This window comes from Balaenoptera physalus (assembly GCF_965194825.1).
Source record: "Balaenoptera physalus genome assembly, chromosome: 6".
Classification (NCBI taxonomy): domain Eukaryota; kingdom Metazoa; phylum Chordata; class Mammalia; order Artiodactyla; family Balaenopteridae; genus Balaenoptera; species Balaenoptera physalus.
The window spans coordinates 10284251-10300013 of record NC_138885.1 but is presented as its reverse complement, the minus strand read 5'-3'; the positions used below and the strand labels follow the sequence as shown (position 1 = coordinate 10300013).

General features: G+C 39.9%; 1 protein-coding gene across 1 annotated transcript in view; it reads left to right on the top strand.

The window, feature by feature from the left end:
- CNTNAP5 (contactin associated protein family member 5) overlaps positions 1 to 15763 on the top strand; it is an 880881-nt gene that overhangs the window by 589225 nt on the left and 275893 nt on the right. The window contains exon 12 of the mRNA XM_082465787.1: positions 11687 to 11806. Within this exon, the coding sequence (XP_082321913.1) occupies positions 11687 to 11806 (120 nt within the window). The remainder of the gene's footprint in view (positions 1 to 11686; positions 11807 to 15763) is intronic.

The following is a 15763-nucleotide window of genomic DNA, read 5'->3' as shown; positions in this document are numbered from 1 at the left end:
TTTTATTGATCTTTGCTATCGTTTCCTTCATTTCTTTTTCATTTATTTCTGATCTGATCTTTATGATTTCTTTCCTTCTGCTAACTTTGGGGTTTTTTTTGTTCTTCTTTCTTTAATTGCTTTAGGTGTAAGGTTAGGTTGTTTATTTGAGATTTTTCTTGTTTCTTAAGGTAGGCTTGTATAGCTATAAACTTCCTTCTTAGAACTGCTTGTGCTGCGTCCCATAGGTTTTCGGTCTTTTTGTTTTCATTGTCATTTGTGTCTAGGTATTTTTTGATTTCCTCTTTGATTTCTTCAATGATCTCTTCGTTATTAAGTAGTGTGTTGTTTAGCCTCCATGTGTTTGTATTTCTTTCAGATTTTTTTCCTGTAATTGATACCTAGTCTCATAGCATTGTGGTCGGCAAAGATACTTGATATGATTTCAATTTTCTTAAATTTACCAAGGCTTGATTTGTGACCCAAGATATGATCTATCCTGGAAAATGTTCCATGAACACTTGAGAAGAATGTGTATTCTGTTGTTTTTGGATGGAATGTCCTATAAATATCAATTAAATCCATCTTGTTTAATGTATCACTTAAAGTTTGTGTTTCCTTATTTATTTTCATTTTGGATGATCTGTCCATTGGTGAAAGTGGGGTGTTAAAGTCCCCTACTATGATCGTGTTACTGTCGATTTCACCTTTTATGGCTGTTAGTATTTGCCTTATGTATTGAGGTGCTCCTATGTTGGGTTCATAAATATTTACAATTGTTATATCTTCTTCTTGGATTGATCCCTTGATCATTATGTAGCGTCCTTCTTTGTCTCTTGTAATAATCTTTATTTTAAAGTTTATTTTGTCTGATATGAGAATTGCTACTCCAGCTTTCTTTTGATTCCATTTGCATGGAATATCTTTTTCCATCCCCTCACTTTCAGTCTGTATGTGTCCCTAGGTCTGAAGTGGGTCTCTTGTAGACAGCATATATATGGGTCTTGTTTTTGTATCCATTCAGCCAGTCTATGTCTTTTGGTTGGAGCATTTAATCCATTTACATTAAAGGTAATTATCAATCTGTATGTTCCTATTACCATTTTCTTAATTGTTTTGGGTTTATTATTGTAGGTCTTTTCTTTCTTTTGTGTTTCCTGCCTAGAGAAGTCCCTTTAGCGTTTGCTATAAAGCTGGTTTGGTGGTGCTGAATTCTCTTAGCTTTTACTTGTCTGTAAAGCTTTTAATTTCTCTGTCAAATCTGAATGAGATCCTTGCTGGGTAGAGTAATCTTGGTTGTAGGTTTTTCTCTTTCATCACTTTAAATATGTCCTGCCCCCCCCTTCTGGCTTGCAGCGTTTCTGCTGAAAGATCAGCTGTTAACCTTATGGGGATTCCCTTATGTGTTACTTGTTGTTTTTCCCTTGCTGCTTTTAATATGTTTTCTTTGTATTTAATTTTTGATAGTTTGATTAATATGTGTCTTGGCGTGTTTCTCCTTGGATTTATCCTGTATGGGACCCTCTGTGATTCCTGGACTTGATTAACTATTTCCTTTCCCATATTAGGGAGGTTTTCAACTATAATCTCTTCAAATATTTTCTCAGTCCCTTTCGTTTTCTCTTCTTCTTCTGGGACCCCTATAATTCGTATGTTGGTGCTTTTAGTATTGTCACAGAGTTCTCTGAGACTGTCCTCAATTCTTTTCATTCTTTTTTCTTTATTCTGCTCTGCACTAGTTATTTCCACTATTTTATCTTCCAGGTCACTTACCCATTCTTCTGCCTCAGTTATTCTGCTATTGATCCCTTCTAGAGAATTTTATTTTCATTTATTGTGTTGTTCATCACTGTTTGTTTGCTCTTTAATTCTTCTAGGTCCTTGTTAAACGTTTCTTGTATTTTATCCATTCTATTTCCAAAATTTTGGGTCATCTTTACTATCACTATTTTGAATTCTTTTTTAGGTAGACTGCCTATTTCCTCTTCATTTGTTAGGTCTGGTGGGTTTTTGCCTTGCTCCTTCGTCTGCTGTGTGTTTCTCTGTCTTCTCATTTTGCTTAACTTACTGTGTTTGGGGTCTCCTTTTCGCAGGCTGCAAGTTCGTGGTTTCTGTTGTTTTTGGTGTCAGTCCCCAGTGGCTAAGGTTGGTTCAGTGGGTTGTGTATGCTTCCCGGTGGAGGGGACTAGTGCCTGTGTTCTGGTGGATGAGGCTGGATCTTGTCTTTCTGGTGGGCAGGTCCACGTCCGGTAGTGTGTTTTGGGGTGTCTGTGGCCTTATTATGATTTTAGGCAGCCTCTGAACTAATGGATGGGGCTGTGTTCCTGTCTTGCTAGTTGTTTGGCATAGGGTGCCCAGCACTGTAGCTTGCTGGTCGTTGAGTGGAGCTGGGTCTTGGCGTTGAGGTGGAGATCTCTGGGAGATTTTCACCATTTGATATTACGTGGAGCTGGGAGGTCTCTTGTGGACCAGTGTCCTGAAGTTGGCTCTCCCACCTCAGAGGCTCAGCCCTGATGCCTGGCAGGAGCACCAAGAGCCTTTCATCCACACGGCTCAGAGTAAAAGGGAGAAAAAATAGAAAGAAAGAAGAAGATAAAATAAAATAAAGTAAAAAAAATAAAATAAAGTTATTAAAATAAAAAATAATTATTAAGAAAAAAAATTTTTTTTAAGTGATTAAAAAAAAATGGACAGACAGAACCCCAGGACAAATGGTAAAAGCAAAGCTATACAGACAAAATCACACACAGAAGCATACACATACACACTCACAAAAAGAGAAAAGGGGAAAAATATATATATACCGTTGCTCCCAAAGTCCACCTCCTCAATTTGGGATGATTTGTTGTCTGTTCAGGTATTCCACAGACGCAGGTACATCAAGTTGTTTGTGGAGCTTTAATCCGCTGCTTCTGAGGCTGCTGGGAGAAATTTCCCTTTCTCTTCTTTGTTCGCACAGCTCCCGGGGTTCAGCTTTGGATTTGGACCCGCCTCTGCATGTAGGTCACCTGAGGGCGTCTGTTCTTCGCTCAGACAGGACGGGGTTAAAGGAGCAGCTGCTTCGGGGGCTCTGGCTCACTCAGGCGGGGGGAGGGAGCGGTACGGAGGAGGCGGGGCGAGCCTGCGGCGTCAGAGGCGTCGTGACGTTGCAGCAGCCCGAGGCGCGCCATGCGTTCTCCCGGGGAAGTTGTCCGCGGATCACAGGACCCTGGCAGTGGCGGGCTGCACAGGCTCCCGGGAGGGGCAGTGTGGAGAGTGACCTGTGCTCCCACACAGGCTTCTTGGTGGTGGCAGCAGCAGCCTTAGCATCTCCTGCCCGTCTCTGGGGTCCGCGCTGATAGCTGCGGCTCGCGCCCGTCTCTGGAGCTCGTTTAGGTGGCGTTCTTAATCCCCTCTCCTCACGCACCAGGAATCAAAGAGGGAAGAAAAAGTCTCTTGCCTCTTTGGCAGCTGCAGACTTTTTCCTGGACTCCCTCCCGGCTAGCCGTGGCGCACTAGCCCCTTCAGGCTGTGTTCACGCCGCCAACCCCAGTCCTCTCCCTGCGATCCGACCGAAGCCCGAGCCTCAGCTCCCAGCCCCGCCCACCCCGGCGGGTGAGCAGACAAGCCTCTCGGGCTGGTGAGTGCTGGTCGGCGCCGAGCCTCTGTGCGGGAATCTCTCCGCTGTGCCCTCCGCACCCCTGTGGCTGCGCTCGCTGCCATGGCTCCGAAGCTCCCCCCTCTGCCACCTGCAGTCTCTGCCCGCGAAGGGGCTTCCTAGTGTGTGGAAACCTTTCCTCCTTCATGGCTCCCTCCCAGAGGTGCAGGTCCCATCCCTGTTCTTTTGTCTCTGTTATTTCTTTTTTCTTTTGCCCTACCCAGGTACGTGGGGAGTTTCTTGCCTTTTGGGAGGTCTGAGGTCTTCTGCCAGCGTTCAGTGGGTGTTCTGTAGGAGCAGTTCCACCTGTAGATGTATTTCTGATGTATTTGTGGAGAGGAAGGTGATCTCTGCGTCTTACTCTTCCGCCATCTTGAAGTTCTCCTTTATTTATTTTTTAATATAAGTAAGTTCATCTGTATTTTCTTTTATTGCTTCTGGATTTTGAATCATTGTTAGTTAAGTTTTTACCGCTTCCAGGTTATAAAGAAATTCTTTCTTATTTCAAACATGTACATATTTGATTTTTTGGTATTTAAATCCCTTGTTTGGAATTTGATCCTGATCTGCGGTACGAGGTGTGGATCTGATTTTATCTTTTACTGTGTGGCTTCCCAGTTTTCCCAGCACCAATTATTAAAAAGTCGCTTTTTTCCCTATTGATTTGTGCTGCTTCCTTTATCATATACTAAATTTCCCTGTGCATCTGAATGTCTTGGATTTTCTGTTCTGGCCATTGTTTGCTTAATCCATGTATCCATTTATCCATCCATCCATCCACATTGGATATAGATCCAGTAAAGCTGGCCTCACCACCTCTTCTTTTTCAGTGTTTTCCTTGCTCAGTTGACTAGCTTGTTCATTCTTCCAAATGGGCTTTATAATCAATTTGTGTAGCACAAACAAACAAAACAAGCAGACAAACTAAACACCTAATGGTCTCTTGGTTAACACTGTGTTAAATATATACATTAACTATGGGAGAAATGTTATCTTAAGAGAATGTTCAAGTTTACTTGTGTGTTTAGGTATATGTTATAGTTTTCTTATTTTGCTGTTGAATGTTTCACGTAAAATTTACACTTGGGGATCTTCCTTCCTTTCTCCCTTCCTGCCTGCCTTCCTTCCTTCTTTCTTCCCTTCTTCTTTTGTTTCTTCTTCCTGTCTTCCTTCATTCTTTCTTTCTTCTTTCCCTTTGATATTGTAAAGGAAGGTCCACTCTCAATATTTTCTAACTAATTTTACCTGTAGTAGAGGAAAGCTATTGATTTCCATATGTTAATCTTATAGCTTACAACTTTTGTTTTTAGTTATTTTACACTGATTATTTCAGTATTTTTAGATATGTAATCTGATTATCCATGAAAAGAGTATAACGTCTTCCTTTCTAATTTGTATGCCTCCCGTTGTTTTTTCTCTTCTAATTTCAATGACTGAAACTCTAACACAATGTGAAATATTAGTAGAGATCATGAAGATGCTTGTTTTTGTTCTTTTTCTGACCTGAGTGGGAAATTCTAGTGTTTTCACGTTAGTTATCTTTTAAATGAGTGGAGAGATCATATCATTTTTCTCCTTAGCCCTATTATGATGACTATATATAGATATAGTACATTTTCTAATATTGAACCACACCTGCATTTTTGAATTAAGCCCCCACTTGGTCATAATTTCCTTTCTAAATATGCTATCGGGTACTATTTGCCAATATTCTTGTAATTTTAAAATTTATATTCATAAGTGAGGCTGTAATTTTTCTTTTTGTGTGGTCTTTTTGTCAGGTTTGGGGATCACCTTTATACTTACTTCATATAACACATTTGGAAGATTTTTGGAGAAGGATAAGTAGCATTAAGGATTATCTGCTCTTTAAAGAATTATCTAAGGAAAAAGAATTGGATCCTGCTGTATTTTTTTCTTATGGAGTCTTTAAATACCTTTTCTCTTTCTTTTATAGGCATTGGTCTTTTAAAATTTTCTATCGGTATTGGTATTAAATTTGATGAGTTTAAGAGCCTGAATTACTTGAGATCAGAACCATGTCTCTTTTGTTTACTTTTCTCAGAGACTAGAGTTAACTGAAAAATCAGTAGTCTTACAATATGTGTGTATAGAGTACTTGTTATATAGTGTGTTAGGCATGCAGTAGAGAAAGAACAGTTTAATCAACAAGTATCATGCTTGTACTTCCTGGAAGTGTTGATGAATTGAACATATGAATTTCCCTTCACTTCCTCCTATCACTTCACATAAACAATAGTAATTGATTTTTTTTAATGGTCCTGTCAGTCAGCAGCTGATCCACTTTGCCCCTTTCTACTTCCCAACCTTCAACTTTAATACCGAGGTGATCATAAGAGATGTAAAGTGCACCTGGCCAGGAGGTAGGGAAGCTAAAGGAGGAGATAGCCCGTCTGGAATGCCAGCTGGCTTGGCTGCCCCACAGTTACAACTGAAGTCAGAAGATAAGCAGCCATGTGTGTCATCTGCAACAACATCTCACGCCCTGCTTCGACCTCACAAGCGTAAAATGAATGTGTGTGGTGTCACTTCCACCTTCCAAATCTCATGTAACATAGCCCTCTAAATCACAGACTCTAGCAAGACCAAGAGAGAAGCCCTACAGACATTAACATGAGGGTTTCCCATGGAGTTGTCCAGCCACTTAACCCTACAGTAAAGCCCGTGGAGGGCAAACCACAAACGGTTGCTTAGTGCTGACACTTAGTGCTGACCACTGTTAAGTACGAGAGGACCACACAAGATTACCTGACGTCCCAGAAAAGAGTCTAACATGCCAGATAAAACAGACACCAAAATAAAACACAAAACAAGTAAGCCAATTAAGCGCGTGAGCACATAAACACACACACACCCCTACCTTGGAGGAAATAATGTACACAGAAAGAAGAAAATTTTCTAAAAAACTATATTACAATTAATATTTTCAGAGATTTTAGATATATATTTCATCAATGAATCAAGAATTGCATGCTGTTAAAAAGAGAGTATTCAGAGGTGGTGGGGGGGGGGGGATGAGGGAAAGCCTCCAGGGGATTTAAACCTGGGAACGACCCAGATGTCCTACAATGGCTTGACTGTTAAACATGCCGCCAGTGAAACAGCCAAAACTTTGGAATGACCCAAATGACCTACAATGGCTTAACTGTTAAACATGCCACCAGTGAAACAGCCAAAACCTGGGAATGACCCAAATGTCCTACGTTGGGTTAACTGCTAAACAAACTGTGGTATATCCATACCATGGGATGCCACTCAGCAATTAAACAGAAATAAACTATTGGTGCCTGAAACAACTCAAATGGATTTCGAGGGAATTATGCTGTGGGAAGAAGGTAGTTTCAAGAGGGAATGTCCAGCATGATGGTGGGGGGATGGCCAGAGGAGACAGCTATGTGCCAGGTTGGAAGCATACCAGTTCAGATTGCCGCAGGTCAGAAAGATCCAGAAGATGATTTTTCAAAGAAGTTGAAATCCATAGAATACCTGAAATGTCCAAATATTAAAAAAATAATAATAATTATTAGAGACATTTTCAAACATACACAAAAAGACAGAATAGTATAATTGTCCCCAATGTACCCTCCCCTGTTTCAGTATTTATCAGTAGGCTACCATTTTTTGTTTCCACTATGCCCCTCTTTGTTTTCAATGAAGTATTTTAAAAAACAGATTGTGGACATAATCATTTTACTACAAATCCCTAAGTATGTATCTCTGACAAAGATGAACGTTTTATCTTTTAGAACATAACCACACTACCATTATCATAGCCAACCAAAATTAAAAATATTTAAAGATACCAAATCTGATTTTAATTTTTCTGGTTCTCTTAATTTTGTCTTTGCTTTGTTGGAATCAGGATCTTGACAAGGTCCATACACAGTGTTTGATTGATATGTTTCCTGCATTTCTATCCCCCTTTTTGCCATTTATTTGTTGAAGAAACTGAGTGAGATGTTCCCAGAATCTGAATTTAACTGATTGTGTTTTTATAATGTTGAGCGTGTTTCTTTACCTCTTACTGTGAATTAGTGTTTAAATCTCAGGGCTTGATTAGATTCAACTTCAAATTTTTTGCAAGAATGTATCTTAGGTGGTGCTGTGTATTTCTTATTACCTCACGTTGCAGGCATCTTGATAGTCACTTTTGGGGATGTTGAGATTGATCAGTGAGTTTGGGTATTGTTAATTTAATCCATCCACTAAAAAAGGACTCCCATCAACTTTTCATCTAATGATTTAGAAATCCTTGATAATCATTTTCTAATTCTTTATTTCATTGGTCTTTATTTCATTCTGCTGAGGGCAGAATCATGAAATGATTGTGGTCTTAAGTCAGTTCTGGAGTGGTCTGTTACCTGGCAATGCATAACTGATAATGCAGGTACTAGAGATGAAACAAGATTACCAAATACTGGTTATTGTTGAAGCTAGTTGTGATATCAGGTTTATTTTATTACTCTCTGTGCTCTTTGCATGTATTTGATTTTTTTGAGACAAAAAGTTAAGAAGAAAGTACTGAATTTAAATATCACTTGAAATAATTTGTAGTTAAATTCATTTATTTTAGCTTCCTTTCCATATTTATGAATTGCACCTTTTCTTCTAGTATATTTAATTTTGTTTTTTTGGTTATTTAAAATATTTATATTGCTTCAAAGTTAAAAATATGGCATATTCAGAAAGGCCTAGCTTTTGTCCCTCTCCCCTCTTTCTCCCATTCTTTCTCTCCCCATAGGTATCCATTTAAATTAGTTTTCACCTGAATATTTTGGAAGGCATTTTAGAGAGTTGTTAGTGAATTTGTAGTTAAATTTGTGATATATACATAGAAAATAAGGCAAATGAGAAGAAGAATAAGAAAGTTATTAATTTCTAGAAAAATGAAATTGTGTTCAGAAAAGGAAACAACCACATTATCATATTTGCCATTCGTGAATAGCATGCTTGCTGTTGTATTAGCATAAACAGTAATGATTGATCTAACTAAAATTGTGATCCTACTATACTGGCAGTATGTGGAAACCGAAAGTTCTTTGTATGTGGGGAGAGGTGATGAAAAAAGCTAAATTCTCATCTTTCCTGTTGGTAAGTGAATAGATGACCTATAAATATGGAAAATCAAGAAGTAGCAATATAGACATACAATTTAGAGATACAATAGTCAATACCAAAAGAATAAGCTAAGAAGTAAATGTCATCATCTCTGCACAGAAGGGAGGTAAGGCCTATTGGTTTCTCTTAACAAGTCTTGTGATTCATGAAAAAAAATTAAGTAAGCAAAAAATTGACAAAAAATAAGAGGCAACATAGCATGAAACAATTTAACGTTAATAATAATAGTAGTTTATATTTATCAAGCACTTCCTACGTGCCAAGTACTATGCTAAGTGCTGAACGTGGATTATCTCTGAATTCTTACTTCAGTTGTATGAGATAGACTCTTTTTTTATGCCTATAACCTCATGAGAGAATTAATGCTTTGAGAGTATATTAGCTATTTACTACTGCATGATGAATTATAGCAAAAGTTATTCTCTGGAAACAACAGACATTATTACTTCATAGTTTCTGTGGGTCCTTGAGCAACTTGGCTGGGTAGTTCTGGCCCAGTCTTATGGGGCTGCCTTCAAGGTGTCAGCCAGGGCTACCAGCCAGGGCTACCAGAGAAGCTTCCAGGCTCATGCTGTGGACCTCTTCAAAGGGTTACCTCAGGACCTACCAGTCGGCTTCTCTGAAAGCAGGTGCTCCAGAAGAACCCGAGTTGGAAGCCATGTGTCTTTTTACAACCTGGTCTTGACAATGACATCACTTTCTGTCAGAAGCAGGTCAGTAAGTCTAGACCACACTCAAGGGGAGGGCGCGAATTCCAAGAGGTGCTGATGAGTTATCTTAGAGGTTGCCAGGTGTGTTATCAGATGTGTGACACACACCTTGGTGTGTTATCAGGTTTAGGCCAGTAGAAATAAGCTATATATGTTATGCTCAATATGCAGGGTGCAAACTGACCCTCCCATGGACCCACAGCTTCAGAAACAGTGTATGACTGCAAGGGAGAATTACATGAGTTCAAGGATCACCTTGAATTCACTCTAATTTATACAAAGTCAAAGCCTCTAAAGCTTTAGAACTTTATTTGTAATGAATTATTTGAAGCACCCCTCACACTTGATCATGTCAAACTACAGCTTCGTATTCCTGGGCTGGGACATTAGTCACAGGGGCATGGTAGTTAAGGTGAGGAGTTAGTGCTCTATCTTAAAAACTGTCAGGAGCCACTGAAGTGTTTTCAACACAGGAGGATGACATAATATTGGACGCATACCTGCTGCTCTGAGCTACATTATTTTGTCTCAAGCATCAGACGACATTCTACTTTCTCATGTGTGAAGCCGCAGATCCTCCTTTCCACCCTACCAAATTCATTCATGTGGGTGTAATGAGATTTATCAATTTCTTTTACCTTCAGACTGTTCAGAGTATCCCATCTCAGGACAGCTGTGTCTGCCTCTGTCTGAGCACGTAAAGACCTTTGTGGCTGTAACCAGGCTGCGAGCTTTCTAAGGCACAGACTCATTGCCACATCCTTGGTCCTTCGGTGGCCACCACACTGTTGACACATATGAGGAACTCAGTAAATGCTTGTTAAGTCAAAGTGGACTAAATTTGATTGGGCACCTACTATAGGGCAGTTATTGTGTTGAGCTCTGGGTATATAGAAATAAGGCCGTGTCATTTTACTTTATAAATGAAAAGTCATGACTGTATATTCAGTTTTTCATTCACTAATCAAACATTTTCTTATTGAGGTATAGTTAATGTGCAGTGTTGTGTTAGTTTCACGTGTACAACAAAGGGATTCAGATATACATATATATATATATATATATATATATATATATAATTTTTCAGATTTTTTTTCCCTTATAGATTATTACAAAATATTGAGTATAGTTCCCTGTGCTCTGCAGTAGGTCCTTGTTGGTTATCTATTTTATATTTAGGAGTGTGTACATGTCAATCCCAGACTCTTAATTCATCCCTCCGCCTCCCCCTTTCCCCTTTGGTAACCATAAATTTGTTTTCTATGTCTGTGAGTCTCTTTCTGTTTTGCAAATAAGTTCATTTGTGCATTTTTTTAGGTTCCATATATAAGTGATATCATATGATATTTGTCTCTCTCTATATGGCTTACTTCACCTAGTATGATAATCTCTAGGTCCATCCATGGTGCTGCAAATGGCATTATTTCATTCTTTTTCATGGCTGAGTAATATTCCATTGTATATATATACAACATCTTCTTTATCCATTCCTCTGTTGATGGACATTTAGGTTGCTTCCATGACCTGGCTATTGTAAATAGTGCTGCAATGAACATTGGGGTGCATGTATCTTTTTGAATTAGAGTTTTCTCCAGATATATGCCCAGGAGTGGGATTGCTGGATCATATGGTAGCTCTATTTTTAGTTTTTTTAAGGCACCTCCATACTGTTCACCTTAGTGACTGCACCAATTTACATTCCCACCAACCGTTTAATAAGAGGGTTCCTTTTTCTCCACTCCCTCTCCAGCATTTATTATTTTTGTACATTTTTAACTTGTGATCTCCCACTGTGAGTGTGGCATTCTGCTAGATGCTGGAACACAGTCTCAAACTACGCACTGCCACCACTCTTAAAGATTCTGTAACTATTGCAGGAGACAGAACAGTGTATGATGCCCTAGCTTCACAGCTGTGCAAGCGTAGGGGAAGGACAAACACATCGGCATAGGGAAGGGCTGTTTAAGAGGGAAGGGGAGACATTTTGGAGGATGTAACCTCGGAGTTGTTTAGAAGAATGAACATTAGGATGAATGGAGGATACAAGCCATCAAACATTGGGGCACTAGTTTGTTAAGGCTTGGGGAGAAAGTTGAGGTTATAGGAGAAAGGAAAGAAATCACAGTTGAAAGTAAATATAATAAGTAGGAGTTACTGATCCTCCAAAGGGATATGCAGAGCCAAGCCAAGTTTCTTCTCTGCTGCCTTTGTGTCTTTCCAGCCCTCTACGAGCAATCCTGCGAGGTGTACAGGCACCAAGGCAACACAGCTGGTTTCTTCTACATCGACTCAGATGGCAGTGGGACCCTGGGACCTTTCCAAGTGTACTGCAACATCACAGGTAAGGGTGCAGAATTCCTACTCACGCTTCATGTCACTACGTGATGCAAAGGGAAATCCACTGGAAGGGGACACTTGTATAAATAAAAATTTAAAGGGCCAACGTCAGGAGGGAAATGGTATTTAGGTAACTAATAGGAGTTAACAGCTAGGTTATTTTCATGAGAGAAGAAAACCTGTTAATGGTCTTGACAAGGTTCCACTGAACCAAGAATTAAATATCAAGCATTTTCTGCAGAGCTGAACAAGGTCATGCCTCTCTTAAAATTCAAAAACAGAAAGAGAAGGAAAATAACCCAACAGACAAAAAAACAAAAGTCAAAATCAATAGAAAGCCCTGATTCAGGAAGTGGGAAAGCTTGATTCAGGTCTGGCTCTGAGGACCGTGTGACTCCGAGGGTCACTCTGAGCTCCAATTCTGCATCAGTGAAATGGAAATAGTAGCTCCTGCCTCTTAGAGTTGTGAGGATGAAACAAAATCATCTGTATTGCTGTAACTAGCCGGGGTACTTATCCCGCAGATGCCTAACCAAAACACTGAGCTATTTCTATTTTCCCTGGCAATCTCATAATATCTTGCCACTTTTTTCTAAAGTGCCTACGGACGTATTAAGAGCCGATTATTACACGGGTTTAGAAGCAGCATGTGATCACTAATTTATTCTTAAAAAAATAATTCCACACCCCAAACCTGATGTAATATTTATTTAAAAATATAGCAATGCAAGCACTCCCTCTGTTTAGAATGTCAATTGGCACATACACATTTTTTGTTTGTTTGTTTGTTTTGAGCACTGGCCTTCAGAGACACCAGCAGAATCATGTAATGAAGAAGAAAAGTAGGAGCCTATTAAGGCTCTTTGAGTCCTCAGGCCCCAGACTTCGCTGCAACAGGGCGACCACATCCGTGGAGGTCTGTCTATAGCCAGACGCTGTCCTGGCCACACAGGATATGCAGAGAAATAAGGCATAGTCATCGTCATTCATGAGGCAGTAAAATCAGGGAAAATAGCATGCAGTATCACAGGTAGAAATGCAAGCAAGCCATTGCCAAAATGGTGATTGAGGACATTTAGCAGTAATTTGTCCATCTGAATACAAAAGGCCACAGGTTTTCTGCAGAAAATGCTAGTTACATGGAATTGGATGCCATTTCATTTCATTTCCATCATACTTCATCTCTTCAAAATGTATGCTAGCTGCTTCTCAATAGCCCTATAACATAATTAGAAATTGCGTTACTGTTTTCTTTTCACGGTTGTGCCAGCCTATAATGTTCAACAACCTGGTCAAGAAGTAGGCTTCTCAGTGGATCTTGGTTATTTTCAAAATTAATTAACATATGGACCTCTGGGGAATCATGCTAAAAATAGACTTTGCAGACCCAGAAATTCTAAATTCAGTAAATGCACTTCTGTTGAGCTTTCCAAATGATTCTGATGCAATTTGTCCCCGGTCCACAATTTACAAGAAAAGGAGGAAGTGTTTTGTTTGCAGAAGAAGGCAAAGGAGGTCAGTGCCTGCTGAGTGATGGGTGTGACAAATAATAATAGGATTTGTGGTAATGGCATCAATGACTCAGCTCCTACCATCTTTGGGAACAGAACTGAGAGTTTACAAATATCATCTCTTTTAATTCTTGGCAACAAAAGTCTGAGGTGGATATTTTTAACTCTATCTTACATAGAAGGAAAGAGCACATGACAATTTCATGACTTGCTCGAGATAATAAATCCTGGGACTAATAGTCAAAGACTCAGGAAGCAAACAAGACCTTCTGGTGCAGCAATAATCTATATCACTAAAACATTAATTGGATACTTTGTATTGCTTATGTTTTGCTTGAAGCAGTGCTTTTATTTTTGTTATAAAAATAATGCTAATTATGGAAACTTTAAGAAAAAGAAGAAAAGTGTGAAGAAATGTTAAAGTCACCTACAAACTGCAATCCAGGGATTGCTCTTGATATTTTATTGTTAGAATTTCCTTGGGACTTTTTGCTATGAATGCATATGTGTGTTTTTCTATGAATGTATATGTTTTTAAATGTATATTTTTACACCATGCATTTAAGAAACAAGCATAGACATCCTATTTTCATTAAAATATATAGTTTGAAATTAAAATACATACATTAAATATAGCTTGACAAATTTAACTCTCCAAAATAATGTAAGTACAATGACACTGATTCGTAGGTCTCATTTACATGAAATGCTCTGCCTCTCTTTGGAAAGACTTCTCTCGGGATTTATGTTTGATACTTTGTCCAGGAATGGCTAAAGATGAATGTTTACATATATTAAGTGTTGCCATTTTGCTTATGTGATGCCGAAGGCATCAGGACCTCTGAGTTATGTCCCAAAATTGATAGGGTGCGTTGTGCACAATTGGGGATTTCTCTGACATATGCTTTTCTGGTCACGTGCAATTGCAAAATATATAGGTGTTTGGTTTTGTTTTTGTTTTCCTAAAATACCTGTAAAAATAAAAGCAAACTTCTGTGTAGACGAATTATATCCATATTTAACTGACAAACATTTTTAATGCCTAAATATAACGATAATGAAATACGTAATTTTTTATTTGTCAATATTAACTGTTCTTAAATGTGAGTGACTTACGACACTAGGAAAAGTGTGACAAAGTGGTCCAGGGAAGAGAGGAAGGGGGAGGGAGAGGAGGAGGAAGGGAGGGGAAGGGGGAACGGAAGGAGGGAGGAAATGGCCAGAGAAGACTTGCTGTGCGTTTAACTCCGGTTTCTAAGAGCACAAAGCTGCTGGTCTCTGCACTTTGCAGAGGCATTCCTGGGGCATAACACAGAGAGTGTAAACCAAGCTGGGACGCAGGGAACCTGGGCTCTCTCTCTTTCTGCTCTTTGTGCCAGTCGGCTGGCTGCTCCCAGACTGGCTGTGCATCTGGAAAATAAGGATCTGGAGCTAAGTGGCCCCTCAGGCCTCCCTCATTTAGAACTCCCTGAGAGATCATTTGAGGTGCCAAAGAAAAGGAGAAGTTTCCCCTAAGTCTGCAGATACTTGCAAATGGATGTCATGAGGGTAAAGGGCGGGTTTTAGTTGTGGAAAAGTGTAAATCTGAATCCCAGCTGCCTCGCATCTCTTTTTACAGAGTACCCTGGGGGTAGCTCCCCATTTCTATAGGTGAGGTGGCACCTTGCCTCCCCCCCTCCCCCGGGAGATTTAAGTCTCTGCATCTTACCTACCACTGGGTGATCCTGGGGAGATGAGGTCCACGAGTGCTCAAGGAGCAACTGCCCTCTTTGGTGTAAGGCAGTGTGATCTCTGCATGGGGACAGTAGGACAAATTATAGGAGTAATTTAGGGGGTGATTAGGCTTATCTGTAAAGTGGACTGAATCTAGGCTTCTACAGATTTCGACAGGGTGCCATAACCCAGGCTGCATTCTGACACTAGGGGGTAGGAGAGAAGGATGAGAAAGATAAAGAGTTAAGTTTCTTCAGGAATACACACTTGACCTACTTTTAACGTGTCTCTAAATGATGTACAATTCATTTCAGCTCAGTGTAAATTTGCACATTTCAGGCACTGCACAAACTGCAAAGGATACACAATCGTGTCTGTCTTAGTCTCTTTGGGCTGGTCTAGCAACATTCCGCAAATTGAGTGGCTTCCAACACCCCAGGAGTATATTGTCTCACAGTTCTCGAGGGTAGAAGACCAAAATCAAGATGCCAGCAGGGCCACAACCCCTCTGAAACCTGTAGGGGAGTCTCCTTCCTGGCCTCTCCCTAGGATCTGTCAGTTTGCTTGACCCGTGGGTGTTTCTGGGCTCCTAGAAGCAGCCCCTCAATCGCTGCATCCCTGGGACTGTCTCCCTGCTTCTGTGTGATTACATCATAGTGACATTTTCCCCAAACATGTCCGTGTGTCTGTTTCCTCTTTCCTTATAAGGACACCAGTCATGTCGGCTTAGGGTCCAA